Source organism: Siphateles boraxobius, unplaced genomic scaffold (assembly GCF_051911475.1).
Source record: "Siphateles boraxobius isolate OS27281-9 unplaced genomic scaffold, OSU_SipBor_1 66, whole genome shotgun sequence".
NCBI lineage: Eukaryota > Metazoa > Chordata > Actinopteri > Cypriniformes > Leuciscidae > Siphateles > Siphateles boraxobius.
The window spans coordinates 24,053,723-24,072,389 of record NW_027509193.1 but is presented as its reverse complement, the minus strand read 5'-3'; the positions used below and the strand labels follow the sequence as shown (position 1 = coordinate 24,072,389).

The window sequence follows — 18,667 nt, the reverse complement described above, 5'->3', positions numbered from 1 at the left end:
AATGAAGAGCATTTCAAACTGACCCAATAATACTGATTAAATCTGACTTCCGTTCAAGTGCCAGTTAATTACTCGAGGCGTAAATAAAAAGGACAGAACCGTATTAACGTCTTTGTGGACTGGAGCTAAAGATCTTGTGGAAGCACAATTAAGCTCAGTAATGAATAAATAAAAACACGCTTCAATCTGAGGCTGATCATTAGTGCGCACGTCGCCCCCTAGTGACTGACACATCCTACAACATACATTAATGCCTGTATAACCATCTCTAAAAGAGATTATTGGGGTGATTCATCTGACAGAAGCTAGACGAGCCAAGAGTCTTGAAGATAAGTGAACAAATCTCGTTTTATAAAAGAAGTCGAAGTAATATGACTATTAAATAGGGGGAAAGAGTTCAAATGAAAGAGGATATTTTAGATACGATGGCTGCCATATTACATTTACTGATAATCCCCATCCTCCATCACATATGTCATTCACAGCTCGTCTCGCACCAATATCTCTGTGGAAGCCACCAATAGTGCTGACAGCTGTAGGGCTTCCAGACTGTTAATGACTTAATGAAGCGAATAAGACAAGGTCCCTGTGCCCCTTCAGCTGCAGTAATGAACAAAGTTTAAACATGGATTACTCCTCCTCTGGGCCCCGGATAAAACTCACACATTCATTCTCCAAGTAACAAGAGACATCTGTGACATGCTGACAGATTAGATCAGATCCCGTCTTTGTTCTGAGATTAATACTAAAGCAATGTCAAAAACTCAAGAACAGGCCTATTAATGGACGAAAATGCCTATGAGAATTTAAAGGTTCAAATCAAAAGCTGTTGATGCTGCATTTAGCCATTTAAAGATAATGCAGCTTTTGATGAAACAGAGCTTTTGGAACCCAATTAACACTAGCAAACGTAGCCAGGTAATACTGAACTAAATCTGTACCTGCTAAATCACATATTACAGTAGATGGTGAGATATTAACTCAAAAAAAGGGCAAAAAGTTTGAACTTTAAAAAATAAATCCCATATACGCACAGGATTGTTGATAGAAGGATGGAAAGATGTGTGTGTACCTATATAAATATACATCCATTTCACTCAAAAAAAGAACATATACAGCCATATGTATATATGCATCCATCCATCTATCTATACACACACAAATCATAATAATATTTAAATAAATAAAACATATGGCCATAAGACTCAGCTAATGGATCTAACCCTCCTCCACACCAAATGATAAGTTATGCAGAGAGGACAAGGGATTTAATATTTAACCAATTAATTATTAGACACACGATACTCTGGGGAAGACTGAATAAGTAATTGCACCTTCATGACTTTATAATGATTCAGTGAATCATCCTAATCAAAAAATCAATAACACACAGAGTGACATGCTGTTGAGACAGTGAGATCAAGAAAGTACAGAGCACTTCTTAAAATATGAAGATTAATCGAGACAAAGGTAAGAATGTAAATTAAAAGATGGTAGTGAGAGACAAAGTAACAGGTTGGGACTCACAATTATAATCAATGAAATGATCAAATAATGTCAACCACAATGTAAGCCATGAAAAAGCTTTTAAACAGCGTGAACGAACCCCATTATGCCAGCCACTCCGCTAGCACACCAAAAATTACTTATTATGCCATTCAAGACCCTTAAGGAGGAATCCAGCTGGCAAAACTGTAGCCTTAATGGCTGATTTAAATTCACAAGGAAAGCTTGCCAAAAAATTAAATCAGATTACTGGCTAATTGCAGGACAATTAAAAACCTTCCTCACACACATCTAATACTAGCTACAAAAGCATGTCGCATTTTTCAGCAAGACTCAAGAAATGAACACGTCATTTACGGGTCTCATCTGGAATTTATTCCTAAAGATTTATGCATGAGACAAGTGATTTATGTACATATTTACAAAGGTTTACACAAAACCTAAACAAAAGTAGTGAAGTCTTTGGTTAGTAGGTGTTGTTTGTTCAATAGTGGGTTTTGTCATAATATGTATTAATATAAGACATGTTCTGCAATTATACTTTGTATTTTAAGTGACTGTGCGATCAACATAATCCATCATATGACTCCACAGGTAACTCCCCGAGCAGCTCATCAAGGTCATCTTAAGAAAAGAAACATTCACATACAAAGATTAATACTCAAATGCATGCACTCTCTGAAAATTAGAAGTTAAATGATCTTTCCCATCTAATTCCAAAAAGATAAGAGCACAGCATACCACCCACTGTTTAGAAGACAAAACATTTTTTGTTGCAACTTCTTAAGAGTCTAGTGAGTTAAAAGCCCCTGAGATAATTGCATTATTCTGATCTGAAAAACTCATTGTATGTTCAAATAAAGCGTAAACAATGTGACAAATTTCTGAATGAAAATTAATCCAGCTTAGGGGTGTGCGATAAGCAAGAATTTATCACGATATGCTCAATTTTGTTCAATATATAAATCACATCAGGTCATCCTAGGACTGACAGACCTTCAAACTCCCTAACATTAATGATACTACAAAAACATTTTTCAAAGGATGTTAATCAAAAGCTTTCTGGCTTCTGAACCGCTATGCACAGCACAATGTCTCTTGTTTTCCTCCGCAATGCTGCTTAAAATGTCAAGACAGTTGAATAGGACTTACATGAGCTTAAGTATTGAGTCAATCAAGGGGTCAGAAAGGAGTCAGTAATAAAAAAAATCTGTACAAATCTAAATGGATTTCAGAAAATGCCTCCATTTAGTCGCAGTCTGGCATCCAGCCTAGATCCTTTTCCTCAAAGTTACTTCATACCTGATGCTTTTAACATGTGACTGATACAATTCATGAAATGTAAATTTATGAAAATATCAAATTGATTGTTCCGAGTCTATTTTAAATGGTGAAATGCCATTTCAATAGTGCTAACACAAGAGTACTGTTAGTATCACTTGCTTGTCTGTGCCATTCCAAACTAGAGTATGTGAGTGTGGAAGTAGAGCAGTGTTTTTTTTGGTTTTGGTGAAGATCTGTTTTCTCCTGCAGCAAAAACTTTTTTTTTTTCCAACTGTGTTTCCCTATCACTCCAGAAAAGCTTACGGCAGGGGTGTGTTTCCCAAAACCATTGTTAGACAACTATGGTTAAAAATTCTGTCGTTACCAACATAGTTCAGCGATTCAGTGTTTCCACAAAACAAAGTTTCAACAAACAGCATCGCAAACTTGTGTGGTTGGAACTACAGATTATATATCACCTGTGATTAGAACAACAGATTCTTGTTAGTATAACATGTGGATCATGCCCTGGAGCACAATAAGCAACTAACCACTATTGCATTAGGGTGGTTAATCAGCAAGTTACGTCATTGTATAGGAAACACCCCAGAGCAGGGTTTTCTCAGTTGTGGAAATTAAAAACCTGGAGTAAAGCTGGAGTGTTTACAGAAGACTTAGTGCAGGGAAAAGAAATGTCACTCCACTCCACTCACATACAATGTTCCAGATCAGCTTTCAGTCAGTACGTCGCTTTGTGACTACAACAGCACTTGCTTGTGTGATATTGCTTAATTTTCGAAACACCAACATACACACCTGTGTCCCATGCTGTGTCCTCTGTTGGCCCCAACACTGTAGATGCTTGACAGAGCTCATTAGAGCCAGCTGCAGTGTCTAAACCATCAGCAGCCCGACTTTCCTCCACTGTATTTTCATCTTCGTCATCAAAGTGGAGCACCATCTGAGAGACCGGGCCCCCCGCAGGCCTGCTGGGTTCGCTACCCAATGCAAACTCCTGCTTGCACACGGCACAACAGGGAGCGAAATGAAAACAAAACAAATGATAAAGACAAAACACAAATAGTTTAATAGAGAAACATTTAGGTAAAGGAATCATCTCCTAAGTAAAGGTACTTCCACAACGGACAAGCAAAATGCTGGAGACCACCAAATTGGACTCAATTTGGAGAAAGACTTAAAACAGAATTATAAAAAAAATGATGCATACAAAGGGGAACAGAACAAGGCAACTCACCAGTGGAGGGTGGGATGGCTGGGAGTTATGGAAGACCCCATCAGGTGGGTATATCCTGAGAAGGTTATTGGGTGTGACATTCAGGTAGTGATTTCGGTGTGATGGTGAAAACACACCCACCTTTAAAAATAATTAGAAATCTATGGACTCATTGCCTCTTTATTAGACACACAGTGGCGGACTGGAAATGATAGAGAATAGTGCACAATGGGATCTGCAAATATTGTAAGCCTGATCTTGTAAGGCCCACATAAGCACTACGGCTCAACATGAGCTATCCGTTAAGCCGTGGCTCGGAGTAATATATTACAATAGTACTGAGTAAAGTAAAACAATATCTGGTGTAATCTTAAGTGCATATTAATTCATGGTATAGTTTATAATGAGAAAAGATAGTTACTTGTTTGAGTAGTAACACAGCTCCTGTCTTGAGCTCTCCCTGTCTGTCTTCCACCAGGCGGCGATGAACTGTGCCCTGCATCTCACCTTCGGACGGATGGACGGACGGATAGAATTTTGTTTAGACACTACATATTTTTTGTCTAATAACTTTTGGCTGTTAATGTACCATTACACTGTAATTATTTGTAGTACCTGTGGGATCTCTGAAGATGGCCTTTGCGTCTACATGCGTGTGTGTGATACTCTTTAAGACAACAGCCATGTTAGGGACCTTATTCTTAGTTAGCTGCCTGAGAGCAGCCTGGAGGAGTGAGAGAGATTTAAGTCACAAATAAGCACCAAAAAAAACAAGAGAATAACAGAAAAGAAAAAACATAAGTTGGAGCACAGCCTCAAGGCCATCGGTAATGAATCAAGTGAAAAGCTAATCAGCATTTGTCAGCCTAATGAATATTTAACACACGTGTACCATTAGCAGAGGATCGTTATGACACACTGGGCAAAACACATTAAAATTACATTAATAATCACTTTAAGGTGACTGATGACAACGGTGATTATGTTTGTGTTAATCATTTAGGGAGCCGAGACTTCTCATTTGTTCTGATTATAGTCATGGACTTCCACTTCTGGCATTGCAAAGCAATACAAATATTTATCGTACAAATCTGGATAAAATGAACAAATCTGCAAACTAACAAAGTTCTATCCTAAGCACAAACACTCAAAATCTAATTTAAATACAGTTTGCTGTGAGATTCAAGTAGCTCACCTTGCGGAGAACCATGACAATACTGTACAAATGCAGAAAGCAAGAAGGGTTCTTCTCGTCCAATCCCATCTCAGACTTCATCACTGCCCACGGACCCCTGCTGAACTCCTCTTCCTCGCTCACCTGAGAGCTGGAGACCTGCTGAGAGAAATGGACACCCTGTCTGACGAGTGCACGTTTGAGAGTATGTGTGAGAAAGTGAACGTGTCAGCGAATCCACACAATTCTACAGTGTATGACAAAGAAAAGGTAAGAAAAAGAAAAAAATATATCATTTCAATTACCGACCGATTTTATACTGTTTTAATTTTTTGGTATTGGCCGGAATTGGATTTTACATTGATGCTCATTTAGATGACATCTAATACAATTATGTTAAACGTAATATTTAGCAAATCTCAAAATGAATATCCTTTTTATATTTTTGTGATGCCTTAATTCACCTGTAGCATATAAAATGACTGATTTTAGTTGTCCTTTCTTTTAAATTATATTCTTATAAATTGGGTCTCCTCCATACACTGGGAATAAATCAGTGATATTTTAGTATTATTTAAATACGATTAGAGCACTTATTCATACGTATCAGGACAAAAAAAAAAATCATTTGGTCTTTAACAGGTCTTAAAATTAGGTAAATACAACCTCAGATGAACAACAAAATCATTTATATAAAAAAATAAAGCCAAAATAGAGATGCCATGAGTGACATTTATATAGTGCTTTTCTCAGCACTCTGGAAAGGGGATATCTCCTCAACCGCCACCAATGTGCAGCATCCACCTGGACGATGCGACGGCAACCACAGTGCGCCAGAATGCCCAACACACACCAGTACAGACTATGAGTGAATTGCTTGTAGAACCATCTTTAGCACAGCAGCAATAACTTGAATTGATAATTATGACTTTTTTCCGACTCATTATGCACAGTCTGTTTGCACTGTTTATGCACAGTCTCTTAAGGTCTCATCACAGCATTTAAATTATGTTGAGGTCTGGACTTTCAAAAGGTCAGTGAAACACCTCTCTTTTCTTTTTCAGCTAGTTTGTTGTAGATTTGACCAAATTCCGGCCAAGCTTTAGTTATTGGACAGATGGCCTCACATTTGACTCTAGACTACTTTGGTATACAGAGGAGTTCATGCTCGACTCAATGACTGCAAGATTCCCAGGTCCTGTGGCTGCAAAACAAGCCCAGATCATCACCCCCGTGATGGACAGTTGGTATGAGGGGTTTTTGCTGATATACTGTGATATGTTTGGTTTTCAGCCAAACGTGGTGCTGTGCATTACAGCCAAACATCTCCACTTTGGTCTCGTCTGTCCAAAGTACATTGTTCCAGAAGTCTTGAATGCCATGTTCTTTTCAGAGAGAAGCAGCCTTCTCCTGGCAACCCTTCTAAACATGCCATACTTGTCCTGTCTTTTTGAAATTCTACTGCAATGAACTTTAACATTTAACATGCTAACTGAGGCCTGTCGAGGCGGAGATATAGTCCTTGGGTTTTATGCAGTTTCTCGGAGCACTGCATGATCTGACCTAGGAGTGAATTGCTGGGACGTCTACTCCTGGGAAGATTGCCAACTGTCTTGAATGTTTTCCACTTGTGAATAATCTTCCATACTGTAGAATGAAGGACTTCAAAATGTTTGGAAATGTCCGGATAACCCTTACCAGATTGATGGGCAGCAACAATTGCTTCTCTAAGATTGCTGATGTCTTTCCTCCTTGGCATTGTGTTAACACACACCTCAAGGCTCCAGAGCAGGAAAATGCCCAAACTACTGCTTTTATAGAGTTGGTCACACTTGCTGATGATCAGTTAATCAAAGGCATTTAGCTTCCTTCTTCATTTACGCATTTCTTTCACCATAATTTTTTTTAATCAATACTATAATTTTTAACCAGAGACCTCTGGTTGAGTTGAGATGAAATGACCCACAAAGCCTCAAATCCATCGACTGTAATTTTGTAATTTCACATACCTCATTTCTTAAGCGAGCAACTGCTCCATGTGCAGGTGTCTGAGGAACTGACACAACAATATCATCAAGACTCCCCCCACTGACCTACAAGACAACATAATAGGAATATTGTAATGAAATAGTAAGGAAACAAAGGAAATCTCCAAGTTACAGTCTATAGAACAGTAATTAATATCAACAACAGGTTTTAGGGAGAAATAGGCTTGCAATACCCTAAATAACAGATCTGGGCAGTACATATTGTGTTCCATTAACAGTTATCAGCTAGATTAGTGCTTGGCTGACCTGCTGTGGTAGTGCTCCTGCTGGGCCAGGGAAACGACGTGCTTTGGTTGTCATCATACAGTTCTGTGGTCTCTGAGGTGTCTTATTGGCTGCGGACACCAGCTGGACCAAGTGATTGGTCAGGACGGGTGTGTTGAGAGGACGAGGTGTAAATGTGGAAGAGGAATCAATAGCAGATGATACAGAGTGGAAAAGTGATCCTCTGGGCTGCAGCGGGGTCCTCGGTGACGAAGTACCCCTGTGGCACTGAGGAGACACAACTGTAGTCACAGGTCTGGGGACTCGTGAGACTAATGTAGCGGGGATACGCCTGTGATTTGGATTCTGCATAGGGGTAGATGAACACCTGGGGCCTTCGACATTGGAAGCGAATGAGCTGTTGATTAAGGGCCTTGCAACTGACTCTGAGCAGATAGCACCGAACCTGCCATGGGAGGACACCTCTGGTGCTGAATGTCTCATGCGTTTAACGGGTGAAAGGTTGTCCAGTGGTGAAGAAATATTTTGTGGCTCAGAAACCACCTGAGGAATGCTATCCAGCTCCTCCAGATCCACATCCCAGTCATCAAAGTCATCTTGAGGAGTGAGGTCTCTCTGCGGGACACCGAGAGATGCTGGCAGTGGATGGTTTATTTGGTTAGAGGAGGGTTTCAGGGATGACGCAGGTGCTCTGAGGGAAAAAAGTGTCTGATGGCAAGGTATGGAGAAGTCTGGAGGGGAATTTATAGTGCCACATGTAGGGGTTCGAAGAGTTGCCCCACCACCAGATCCTGACGTATTTTCCCCAGGGCCTGATGACAAGCTAACAGCTCTCTGCTGAACATGAGTGGATATTTCAGCCAACACATGCGAGGACTCAGATGGTGGAGCTACAGAGGGAGCAGTAGAAGATGTGCGCTCTGATGGACAGGTCCAATCAGGTTCAAGCAAATCCTACAGATGAAAAACCATAACAATATAAAACACATTATACACATATATACGTAATATATGAAACAAATACATACATACATAAATACACACACACATATACATATATATATATATATATACACACACACACACACACATTATTCTATGTAATCTTTGTTTGTTTTGTAAACTATACTAAACACGTCAAAACTAAAAGTAAATTCCAAACCTCATCATCAAACTCCTCTCCAAGACTGAACAGCCCCTTCCATTTCTTACAAGCCTGTATAAACAAAGAGTTAATAATATCATCAAAGAAAAAACACAATAATCCGTTTTTAGTTTACGACAAAAACGCTAACGTTAGCTGTTTGTACATAACGTTAGCTTACCGTGGCTGTCATGTCTGTTCCGTCAATCATTAGAGCAGTTATGCAACACGACAACCATTAATTATTGTTGTATGCAAATATTCGTTTAAAGTTGTTCTCATTATATGTGCAGACAAGGAAATCACCGAATAGTGTATAATCTCTAATTTCCACAACCTCGCGCCGCCACGTTCAAACACGGACGGCGTGCGTGACGTAGGCAAGTGACGCATTTTGTTGCCGCGTTCAGCAGCAGTAAAGTAGCGCCATCTGCTGGATGTGTCCTAGACGTGCATACACGTATACATACGCCGAACAAAACTTTGGAATAAACGTTGTAATTTGAGAAAAATGTGATGTCCGTTCAGTCGAGGTTCATTCCCAAAGTGTTTGTACCAGTCCGGCCCTGATTAAGCCTAATAGATTTTACCACATACAATCCGATGTAGAGTACTCATAAATTGTGAGGATGTGCATAATTTCTAAATGTGAATGTTTTTTGACTTTACTCAGTACTGATGGGACATGCCAATATATATATATACATATAAAATATACACAAACTTTGTTCAAGTGTCATTCATGATAGATTATGACAATTTAAACATATCAGTAGAATTAAAATTTAAAACAATACTATATTCAGTAGCAATTTATTTTACAGTCCTGTTCCCACTCCCATGTACATACTATGTACTAACCCTGAGTCTACACCTGACCCCATGTAGTTGCCTTATATTCCTTAGTACTTTCTTAGGCAAGTACACTTTAAGTACATGTATACAAATATAAAGTACATAACCTCCACTGATCATTTTAAATGGGCCTCTTAGAGATATACAAAATATGAAACGTTGAGGGGGGCATATTGGAGCAGGATGCTTTTGCAAAGTGACATTCATTATAGACTACACTATACAGAAAATTTAAAGAACAGATTTTATTATCATTTCCAAAAACAATGCAGAGGAGCCATATTGTTAAACCAACAATTCTAGAACTTCTGGAACTGCTTCTTGGCTCCAGCTGCCTTGGTGACCTTAAGGACGTTGAACCTCACGGTCTTGCTGAGAGGTCGGCATTCTCCAACTGTAACAATGTCACCTACAGTCACGTCCCTAAACATATGGAGAACATTAGTAACATTCAAGAAGAAAACAAGCTTTGTAAAGTAATTTTCCAAACTAAACTACTCAACACAAAAACCACGTGTGAAGCAGCATTTTAGGGACTACTATTTGCTGCATCAGTAATGCCATAAGGCAGTGTCGTCAGAGTCTGACAGACTTGGAAGACCGTCATGATAAATCATCATTTGCAGCTCTCACAAAGGGTTTTAGGCACCTAAAAGGAAGTGTCACAGGAGGAATTTTACCTGAAGCATGGAGAGAGGTGGACAGACATGTTCTTATGTCTCTTCTCAAAACGGTTGTACTTGCGGATGTAATGCAAGTAGTCCCGTCTGATGACAATGGTCCTCTGCATCTTCATCTTGGTCACCACACCTGGAAAAATGTGACGGTAAATAAGTTCACACATGCAGTATATCGATGGCCAAACAAACAGTCTTTAAAGGGATAGTTTACCCAAGAGTGAAAATTCTGTCATTTAATCACCCTCAAGTTGCTCCAAACCTATAAGAATTGATTTCTTCTGCTGAACAAAAGATGATATTTTGAAGAACGTCAGTAACGGTCTGGTTACTGACATTGTTCCAAATATCTTGTTATATATCTGTGTTCAGCACAGACATAAATTCCTACATGTTTGGAATATCTTGAGGGTGAGTAAATGACAATTTTAATTTTTGGGTGAATTATCCCTTTAAAAATCTCTTTGATTACCAAAATGACTAAGATATACAGGGAGGCATCAGTAAAGCCATTAGGCACTATCCTCAAAACCCAAACGGTTCAGAAGACCATCGTGATAAGACATCATCTGCACCCCAATAAAACTACAATTACTCCACAAAGAACTACAAAGACTCACCGGACAGAATCCGGCCTCTGATGGATACGTTTCCAGTGAAAGGGCATTTCTTATCAATATAAGTGCCTTCAATAGCCTGTGGAAGTGAAGCACAAGTGGTTTAGTCATTTGAAATCAATTTAGGGTACATAATGGAAGCATATTCAACTGCATCAGCATTGCCTTAAGGCTGTATCCTCAGAGCTCTCCTGGAGTCTAGGAAGACCGTCATGAAATAACATCATCTGCAGTGAAAAGTTGCGCTTACATACAAACACAAGCTCACCTCTCTGGGGGTTTTGAAGCCCAAGCCAACGTTTCTGTGGTAACGCGGGAGCTTTTCTTTGCTACTTCCTTCAACAGCCAAAACCCGCTTCTTGTTCTGGAAGATGGTGGGCTGTTTCTGATAAGACCTCTCGTTCTGAAACAGAACACAAGCGCAGTCAGTCATGTTCCTTACAAACCAACGGATGTTGATATGTTCAAGTAACATAACAGACCTAAACATCCTGAATAATGGACATTTCGATGTTTTTGACTAAGGATCAAAAAGGGATTTTATGCTGCATCAGAGTAATGCCATAAGGCAGTGTCGTCAGAGCCTCACAGACTTGGAAGACCGTCGTGATATATCATCATTTGCAGCTTGATGCCCATTTAGAGCACGGGTTCAAATCCACAAAAAAGTGATTTTGGACTAAAATGGCATTGTAAAATCGTGGCATATCTAAATGCATCAGTATCTCCATAAGGCAGTATCATCAGATTTAGAATATCCTCATCCTTAAATGCAAAGCTTTCCATGTGCTGGAGTGCTTTGCAGACAAATTCAGTTATTTCAATCACTCAACGAACTTGATTCAGAGTACTAAAACAACTGTAGTCCATATAAACAGTTGTATGTTTAAGAAGTCACATTCTGTTAATATGGTTAAGAAAGGCCGCCCACGTTTCCGTTCAGCAACGCTTGCTACCAGTTAGCCGGGGATGGAAATTGCGTATTCTAGTCTTATTTATGGTCCATTTCGACATCATTGTCTTCGTTGTAGTTTCCTCACGGTTCATCAACCCGAATTTGTGGCTTTCAACTGAAGTTTAACATGAAATCAAATGAGTTTTCATGACCACGCCGTTTGAACTCACATACCTGAGCGTCCGCCATCTTCGCCACCCGAGTTGTAAAGAGAGCTACACATGCGCGAGACGGACGGAAGAGAGGCTTTCGCGGATATGACGACAAATTGTGGGCGTGGTGACTGAGCTAACGTTTAATCTTCATTTCAACCAAACGGTTTGCAGAATGTAATGTATTTTAAACCGAGATTATTTCATTCTTTACATTTAAACAACTACGTATTGGACGATTAGTAGTAAGTTCTACTGGCAAACCGCAATAACTGTAATTCATATCATACCATAGTCTGAAATGAATAGTTGACATCTGAACCACATATCCACATAGAATGTTACCAGTAACAAGGGAGTACTTGTATAACCTATATAAAAAGTATGCATTTATGTTTTGTATCGTATTTGATACTTTTATGGCTCATGGTGAGAAACTGAGAATATGGAGCTCACACACTCGAGGAGGAAAAACACCCCAAATTAACAGAAATGTGCAATTTTGTAGATGTTGTCATGTAAATCAATGAGATGTTTATTACAGGCCAAGAACGTTTCCTCTAAAATCGTTGTTTAATTGAAGCGTGCTGCATCCATAGACAGTAAAAGAAGGCTGCATCAGACTCCGGTGACTGACTTCCTGTCTATCACTGATTGACGTCACGCAGCGGAAGCGTTCACGCTTGTTTTCATGCGAATATGGCAGCGCCGTCGGGTGGAGGCGATACTGGTAAGAGCCGCTTTTATGTCAAAATAATGATATTCGCCTGTTTTTTCCGATTCGTAACTCAGATATCCTACAGAATATCTAGACTACCGTGTTTATGTAGATTCGACTTTATTTATAAGGTGAACTGTGAGATTGCTCAGTGCCGTCCACTGTCACAACACCGCTGTTTGTCTGAGACATGTCTGTACACATACCGACCAGCGGATGATCCGCCGCACAGAGCTAACGTTACTTATTGACAACAATGACCTGAAGTGAATAAGCAAACCACAGTCTTGTTTCGCTGTTTTAAAGTGAGCCGCCGACCCAGACAGTATGTTTGTGCATCATCCGCGTTCCGAACGAATGTACGAGCATCATATACTGGAGCGTTCCAAACTTTCGATATGATGCCTAGAAATACTGTCTAGATAGGTAGCACACTATGTTTTTAGACAGCCTCCGTGCGCGTGTGTTGATACCGCTGCTCCGTGCTCACATGCCCGATACCGCGATGTTGTTGATTTCCAGAGTGGAGGTGACATCATCGTTTCAGTGATGATCTCTTAGGAGGGGGTAGTAAACACTCATCTCAGTGATAGCCTGCCATATTATACAGGTTTCGAGTTGGGTTGCTGTCTTAAAGGTATATTTCACCTAAAGATGAAAATTAGGTCATCGTTGACTCTTAATTGTATGCTGTTCCAATCATGTATCACTGTCTTTCTTCTGTGTTCACATAAAGAGATGTTAGGCAGTGTAACAGCCTCAGTCACTATTCACTTTCATTGCATCTTGTTCCGTATAATGAACGTGAATGGTCACTGAGGCTGTCATTCTCCCTAACTTCTCATACAGGTTTGAACATAATGACAGAATTTTCATTGTTGGGTGAACTATCCTTTTAAAACGCTCCCGCTGTGTTAATAAAATAGATCTCCATCATGATTTGTTTTTTCTTATGTTCCCTTAAGACATAACTGACTGTTTGCGTGAATAATCGGCAAGAGGGTAATTTAGATTGTTGGTGAATTGCATGGAAACTCAATTTGACCTTTAATACCATCGTAGACACAATATTTGTACAGCCATTCCAAAACACATCTAAGTGTAGAAATTTTGCATGCATATTCATGAGCCCAAATGAAAAAAAGTATCAATCTCAACTACCAGTCTTTCGAGCAGTTTATTATGGGTCAAATTGGCCCGAACACAAAAGAAGGGTTACATACTTAGATACGACCAGAAATGGGTTTTGTTTCCAACCTGCTTATTTAGACATCATTTCTTGGTATCATTTCTTGGTATGTTTGTGACGCTCAAAATGCTGTCTCGGTAGGCAGCTCACTAGTTTTGACACAGCCTGTATTTGTTATGTTTTTGTCATCATATGAAGTTTTAAAGGGTAAGTTCACCTAAAAATGAATATTCTGTCATTAATTACTCACTCTCCTGTCATTCCAAACCCATAAGACTTTTGTTCATCTTCAGAACACAAATAAACATATTTTTAATGAAATCTGAGAACTTTCTGTCCCTCCATTGACAGCTACATAACTACCACTTTCAAGCCCCAGAATGATAGAAAAGACATTGTTATAATAATCCATGTGACTCCAGTGGTTTAACCTCAATTTTATGAAGCGATGCAAGTGCTTTGTTTGTGCAAAAACTATTTTTTTTACCACGTTATTTACTAAATTTCCAACCCGTGTTCAGGTGAATGCGTGTTGTGTTGACTCGAGAGCATGCGTGGTTGTTTGAACTCGAGTCGGTGATTAATATTTTGTAAGAAAATGTGTAAATTATGCACAAACAGAGGTTGAACCATTTCTTACTTTTATGTCTATACTACCTTTCTGGGTCTTGAAAGTTGTGTAGCTGTCAATGGAGGAACAGAAAGCTCTCAGATTTCATTAAAAAGATCTTTATTTGTGTTCTGAAGATGAACGAAGGTCTTAAGGGTTTGGAACGACGACATGAGGGTGAATGATTCATTTTCATTTTTGGATGACCCTTTAAGGTCAGCTATACGTACAGTTGTAAGATATTTTTTGTTGTTATGTTTATGTTTTATTTGAATATTCAAATATGTGAACTAATAGTCAAAAAATTATTTTAGAAATGCGCTCAAGGGATTTAGGTTAAGTGAGTCTCTTTTTCCACAGGACAGCTCATGCATATTAGTTTCATTACATCAACTTTACTCACTAGAAAACTGAAACCAAGTGTGCAGAATTATTCACTGCTGTGCTGAGTCATGTAACAAACAATATAGGCCTAGAACAATTCCACTGTCAGATACTTCTATGGAGCCTTGTTTCACAGAATAAAAAATAAAAAAGATAATTGCGACTTTTTATCTCGCAAGTCTGCCATTTTTTTGCTCAGAATTGCATGATATAAACTCGCAATTACAAGTTATGAAGTCAGAATTGTGTGACATAAAGTTTCAATTGTCACTTTAAAGTCAAAATTGTGCGATATAAACTCGCAATTCTGATTTAAAAAAAAAGTATTTTTGCCCTAAGAATTGGACTTTATAACTATATCTCACAATTCTGAGAAAAGAATTCAGAATTGTGAGATAAAAAGTCGCAATTATCTTTTGAATTGTTTTATTCTGTGGCGGAAACAAAAGTCAAAATAAAAGTCAAATATTTTTTGCTCCCTTTTTTAATAAAAGTGTCTTTTTACTCATATCATGTTTTTAATCCTTCTTATTTCCCGTCATTTGAAGGCAATGGCAATGACCAGGTACTTGCCTTGGGTTCTGCACTGCTCACTAAGTGAGTATCATCTTCTCTCCACTTCTCATTTCCCATGTTCTTTGTTTTTGTTCATTACCTCAGTAATCTCGCCCCTGTCCTGCAGCTTCGTCTATGAACGGGTTCTTCGCCACGCTGACAGTGATGCTGAAGTAACCCGGAGTCAGTTGGGTGGCGTTGAGCTGTGTGACCCCAGCCATAAACGTCTTGCGCAGTGTTTGCAGAAGATTGGAGATGAGCTGGATGGAAATGTGCAACTGCAAGGGTAAGTTAGGGTTCCAGCTTGTGGGTGACATTGCCACTATCTCCTGCTGTGCTCAGAAATGCCCACTGGATGGCAGTGTGCTGCAACTCATCCATACATCTTCACTGTCGTTTTGCTATAGGATGTTAAATGACTCTGCTCTTCAACCTACTCAAGACGTCTTCATGAAAGTGGCCCGTGAGATCTTCTCTGATGGGAAGTTCAACTGGGGCAGGGTGGTGGCGCTTTTCTACTTTGCGTGCCGGCTTGTCATCAAGGTAAAGACCTACGCAGGCTAAGTCTCATATTGAAATAGATTGTTTTGACGTTTTAAATATTCGTCTTTCTTATTCTTGTACTCCTAGGCTATTTTAACCAAGGTTCCTGACATCATCAGAACCATCATAAACTGGACTATGTCCTACATTCAGGAACATGTTGTCAACTGGATCAGGGAACAGGGTGGATGGGTAAGCCATGACAGTGACTTCTTCACTCGATCAGTTCCTTAAAATCATGTGAAATGTCAGTGTCGATGTGATATTTCCACACAGGCCACAATGACCTTTACCAAAAACACTGATACCGAGATAAACAAAAGACACAAAACAACATGAACATTTAACTTCCGTAATCTGAAGCTCAGTATTCAGGCAGTACTGTACACATACATAACAGTTCAAAAGGTTTGGGGCCAGTAATTCTTTTTTTTCTTTCTTTTTTTTTGAAGGATGATCATTTTATTCCACACGGATGCATTAAATTGATCACAGCTTTGCATAACAGAAATAAATTACATTTTAAAATATCTTCAAATAGAAATCAATTAATCATAAAACACCTGTTTTTACTGTATTTTTGATCAAATAAATGCAGCCTTGGTGACTGAGCATAAAAAAACATTTCAAAATGATGTCGACCCCATACTTTTGAATAGTAGTTTAATTTTATTGGATTTGGTTTAATTATTTGACAGAATTTATTGGTTAATATTATTTACCACACCCATTTGTCTTTGATTATGTCAGCATAGAAATGTAATGGAATTTCTGAATTAATAATACATTTTTCTTTTTTTAAGTTACCTTGAAAGATGTAAAATATTGATGAATATGTGTTTTTAAGATGTCTTAAATCATTAAATGAAATGTGTGTATGTTTGTGTACGTGTATATATATATATATATATATATATATATATATATATATGTAAATAGGTAATCATGAATACAAGAATAACATTTCTAAGAACTTGACGTGTTATATTTGTACCCTTTTCCCTTGTATACACTCTTATCTGTTATTGACTCTTATATATAAAAAAAATGTTTGTTTAAAAGCTGATGTAATGTTCTCCGTATGAAATGCTCTTCCACTCTTGCCATCTCAAACATCCCATTTCTTCTCCTTCAGGAGGGAATCCGCTCCTATTTCGGGACCCCCACATGGCAAACTATCGGGGTTTTCCTGGCCGGAGTTCTCACCACAGTAGTGGTGATCCGCAAGATGTGAGCACGAGGACTTATAAGAAGGTGGAGATTGAGAGAAGAGAGGGTTAAGACAGTGAACAGAGGGTGAACCAGACCAGCAAAAGAGAACAGAAAGATGACGGAGGGAGGGGGGGGGGGCAGAAAGAAATTTGAAAGACAAATAAGAGAGTTGACATCAACTCACTGAAAGAGAGAGAAGAGGAGGAAAGAAAGAGAGCATGATGCAGATGTCTTGAACCACTCTTGTTACTCCTGAGCCTGTGCCCTTTCTCATCTACAACTTATAACATTTGCACTGAAAAACGAGAGATTAATGCGCAAGACTTCAGGTTTAGGCTTAATTTTAGCTATTTATTATTAGTATGGGGTTATGGGTATCTAGGTTATATAAAATACTTTATTGATATTTGATTTAATTTATTAACATTGTTCTGGTTAAGGAGTCATATTTTTATTTTATTTTCAAAGTGAGTAATGACAGTCACAGTGACTTAAATAAAAATAGCTCATAAGTGTTGAATTATTGTAATATCTGTCTCTCTTTTTTTGAGCATATCTGTCATCTGAAAGAGTTGGAATGGGCTCAGGCTGTTTTTTCTGCTATTTGAATTTCTTCTCTTCCTCATTCCTCCTCTTCTTTCATAGTTCGCCTGTTCATCACAGCGTGGGCTAAGAAACGTCTATGAAGTTGATTATACTTGAAGGTACAATTTTAGCCGTTTATGAAGTGTTTGCAGCAGCGTTTGAGCAGTCTAGCTAACCAATCAGCACTCTGGTTGCAGTATGTGGGCGTGTCTTAGTTTGCGTGAATGCTGAGCCCCTCCTACAACAGGGATGGACAATACTAGTGAATCATCCATTAAACTTCTCTGAGCCATGAAGACAGCGTTTTTTACAGAACCAAATATTTTCCTTTTCGAATAGTGGAGGGTCCTGCTTGACTATCAAAACACCTAAAATTTTGTTCCACATATGTAGACTTAGCGAAAAGCAGTTAGTTTCCCTTGCGCGGTGCAAACATTCTGTGTTTAAGTGATAGCGCATGGGCAGACTCATCTCAGACTTAACAGACAGATCAGTTGAGCTCTTTCCCTCAGCAAAGTCTTCTTAGTACTGTATTTTAACCACGTCAGACCCACAGTCCTACCTTTACATGCAATTGTTCTTTTTATACACTTGTTTCTTTCTCTTTTGGTTGTTTGGATACGGTTTCTTTTATTTTTGATTCTTTCGTTGACAGTGCCTTGGCCTTTTTATGATACTAGCCACCCCTTTTTCATCTTTTTCTACATCTTTGTAAAATGGTATCAAATTGTGCACCCTAAGGCAGTCTGCGTGCTGTGAGCCCATGAGTTTGTTTTGTAAGATGTAAAATGAAAAAATAAATTGTTTTTATGGATTTAAACGTGTGGTGTGTGTTTTGATTTTTTTGACGCAGCGTCTCTTTCTTATAATTTTCCACATTTTAAAATAATGGTAAAAGCATCAGAACTATGAAATAACAAACTAAAGTATGGGAATTATGTAGTGAATATTAAACAAAGAAAACTATATAGTATTCACTCTGGGTTTATTTTAGGAGACTTCTTGAGGTGCATCCAAAAAT

General features: G+C 38.7%; 3 protein-coding genes and 4 non-coding genes across 11 annotated transcripts; 1 reads left to right on the top strand and 6 right to left on the bottom strand.

Annotated features, from left to right (window-relative positions):
• Window positions 1–1,858: 1,858 nt before the first annotated feature.
• hrob (homologous recombination factor with OB-fold) lies at window positions 1,859–8,985 on the bottom strand. Of its 4 annotated transcripts, none has more exons than XM_077213190.1 (10): window positions 8,776–8,985; window positions 8,613–8,666; window positions 7,472–8,404; window positions 7,187–7,270; window positions 5,199–5,339; window positions 4,619–4,727; window positions 4,425–4,510; window positions 4,025–4,144; window positions 3,586–3,784; window positions 1,859–2,130 (listed from the first exon to the last, which is right to left on the bottom strand). In XM_077213190.1, exons 1-10 carry the CDS (start codon window positions 8,803–8,805, stop codon window positions 2,072–2,074), a joined length of 1,815 nt encoding a protein of 604 aa, XP_077069305.1. In that variant the 5' UTR covers window positions 8,806–8,985; the 3' UTR covers window positions 1,859–2,071. The 4 variants fall into 4 exon arrangements, with proteins under 4 accessions (XP_077069305.1, XP_077069307.1, XP_077069303.1 ...); XM_077213192.1 differs by having other exon boundaries at window positions 5,199–5,336; window positions 8,776–8,972; XM_077213188.1 differs by having other exon boundaries at window positions 3,586–3,787; window positions 8,776–8,949.
• A 704-nt stretch (window positions 8,986–9,689) lies between these two features.
• rps11 (ribosomal protein S11) lies at window positions 9,690–11,978 on the bottom strand. Of its 2 annotated transcripts, XM_077213199.1 has the most exons (5): window positions 11,873–11,978; window positions 11,012–11,146; window positions 10,747–10,822; window positions 10,130–10,259; window positions 9,690–9,872 (listed from the first exon to the last, which is right to left on the bottom strand). In XM_077213199.1, the coding sequence occupies exons 1-5, from the start codon at window positions 11,885–11,887 to the stop codon at window positions 9,749–9,751; spliced, it is 480 nt and encodes a 159-aa protein (XP_077069314.1). In that variant the 5' UTR covers window positions 11,888–11,978; the 3' UTR covers window positions 9,690–9,748. The 2 variants fall into 2 exon arrangements, with proteins under 2 accessions (XP_077069314.1, XP_077069313.1); XM_077213198.1 differs by lacking the exon at window positions 11,873–11,978 and having other exon boundaries at window positions 11,012–11,191.
• On the bottom strand, window positions 9,992–10,074 carry LOC143722505 (small nucleolar RNA SNORD35). The gene has a single exon (XR_013196913.1). It is a non-coding gene; the product is annotated as a small nucleolar RNA SNORD35 (small nucleolar RNA).
• LOC143722502 (small nucleolar RNA SNORD35) lies at window positions 10,618–10,700 on the bottom strand. Its single transcript, XR_013196911.1, has one exon. It is a non-coding gene; the product is annotated as a small nucleolar RNA SNORD35 (small nucleolar RNA).
• Window positions 10,890–10,975, bottom strand: LOC143722504 (small nucleolar RNA SNORD35). The gene has a single exon (XR_013196912.1). It is a non-coding gene; the product is annotated as a small nucleolar RNA SNORD35 (small nucleolar RNA).
• On the bottom strand, window positions 11,285–11,369 carry LOC143722506 (small nucleolar RNA SNORD35). Its single transcript, XR_013196914.1, has one exon. It is a non-coding gene; the product is annotated as a small nucleolar RNA SNORD35 (small nucleolar RNA).
• A 38-nt stretch (window positions 11,979–12,016) lies between the features above and the next one.
• On the top strand, window positions 12,017–18,466 carry LOC143722063 (apoptosis regulator BAX-like). Its single transcript, XM_077213197.1, has 7 exons — window positions 12,017–12,032; window positions 12,454–12,580; window positions 15,300–15,348; window positions 15,434–15,592; window positions 15,714–15,849; window positions 15,937–16,041; window positions 16,985–18,466. Exons 2-7 carry the CDS (start codon window positions 12,550–12,552, stop codon window positions 17,081–17,083), a joined length of 579 nt encoding a protein of 192 aa, XP_077069312.1. The 5' UTR covers window positions 12,017–12,032; window positions 12,454–12,549; the 3' UTR covers window positions 17,084–18,466.
• Window positions 18,467–18,667: the final 201 nt, after the last annotated feature.

Excerpts from the sequence above, each read along its gene's own strand:
- LOC143722063 (XM_077213197.1), top strand. The coding sequence starts at position 12,550 with ATGGCAGCGCCGTCGGGTGGAGGCGATACTG. Across the intron at positions 15,593-15,713 it reads GGAAATGTGCAACTGCAAGG|GATGTTAAATGACTCTGCTC; the intron begins GTAAGTTAGGGT and ends GTTTTGCTATAG. Across the intron at positions 16,042-16,984 it reads TCAGGGAACAGGGTGGATGG|GAGGGAATCCGCTCCTATTT; the intron begins GTAAGCCATGAC and ends CTTCTCCTTCAG.
- rps11 (XM_077213198.1), bottom strand. The coding sequence starts at position 11,176 with ATGACTGACTGCGCTTGTGTTCTGTTTCAGAACGAGAGGTCTTATCAG. Across the intron at positions 10,823-11,011 it reads GCTTCAAAACCCCCAGAGAG|GCTATTGAAGGCACTTATAT; the intron begins GTGAGCTTGTGT and ends TCACTTCCACAG. Across the intron at positions 10,260-10,746 it reads CAGAGGCCGGATTCTGTCCG|GTGTGGTGACCAAGATGAAG; the intron begins GTGAGTCTTTGT and ends ACATTTTTCCAG.
- hrob (XM_077213188.1), bottom strand. The coding sequence starts at position 8,805 with ATGATTGACGGAACAGACATGACAGCCACG. Across the intron at positions 4,145-4,424 it reads CTGTGTTACTACTCAAACAA|GTGGGTGTGTTTTCACCATC; the intron begins GTAACTATCTTT and ends TTATTTTTAAAG. Across the intron at positions 3,788-4,024 it reads AGCCATCCCACCCTCCACTG|CAGGAGTTTGCATTGGGTAG; the intron begins GTGAGTTGCCTT and ends GCCGTGTGCAAG.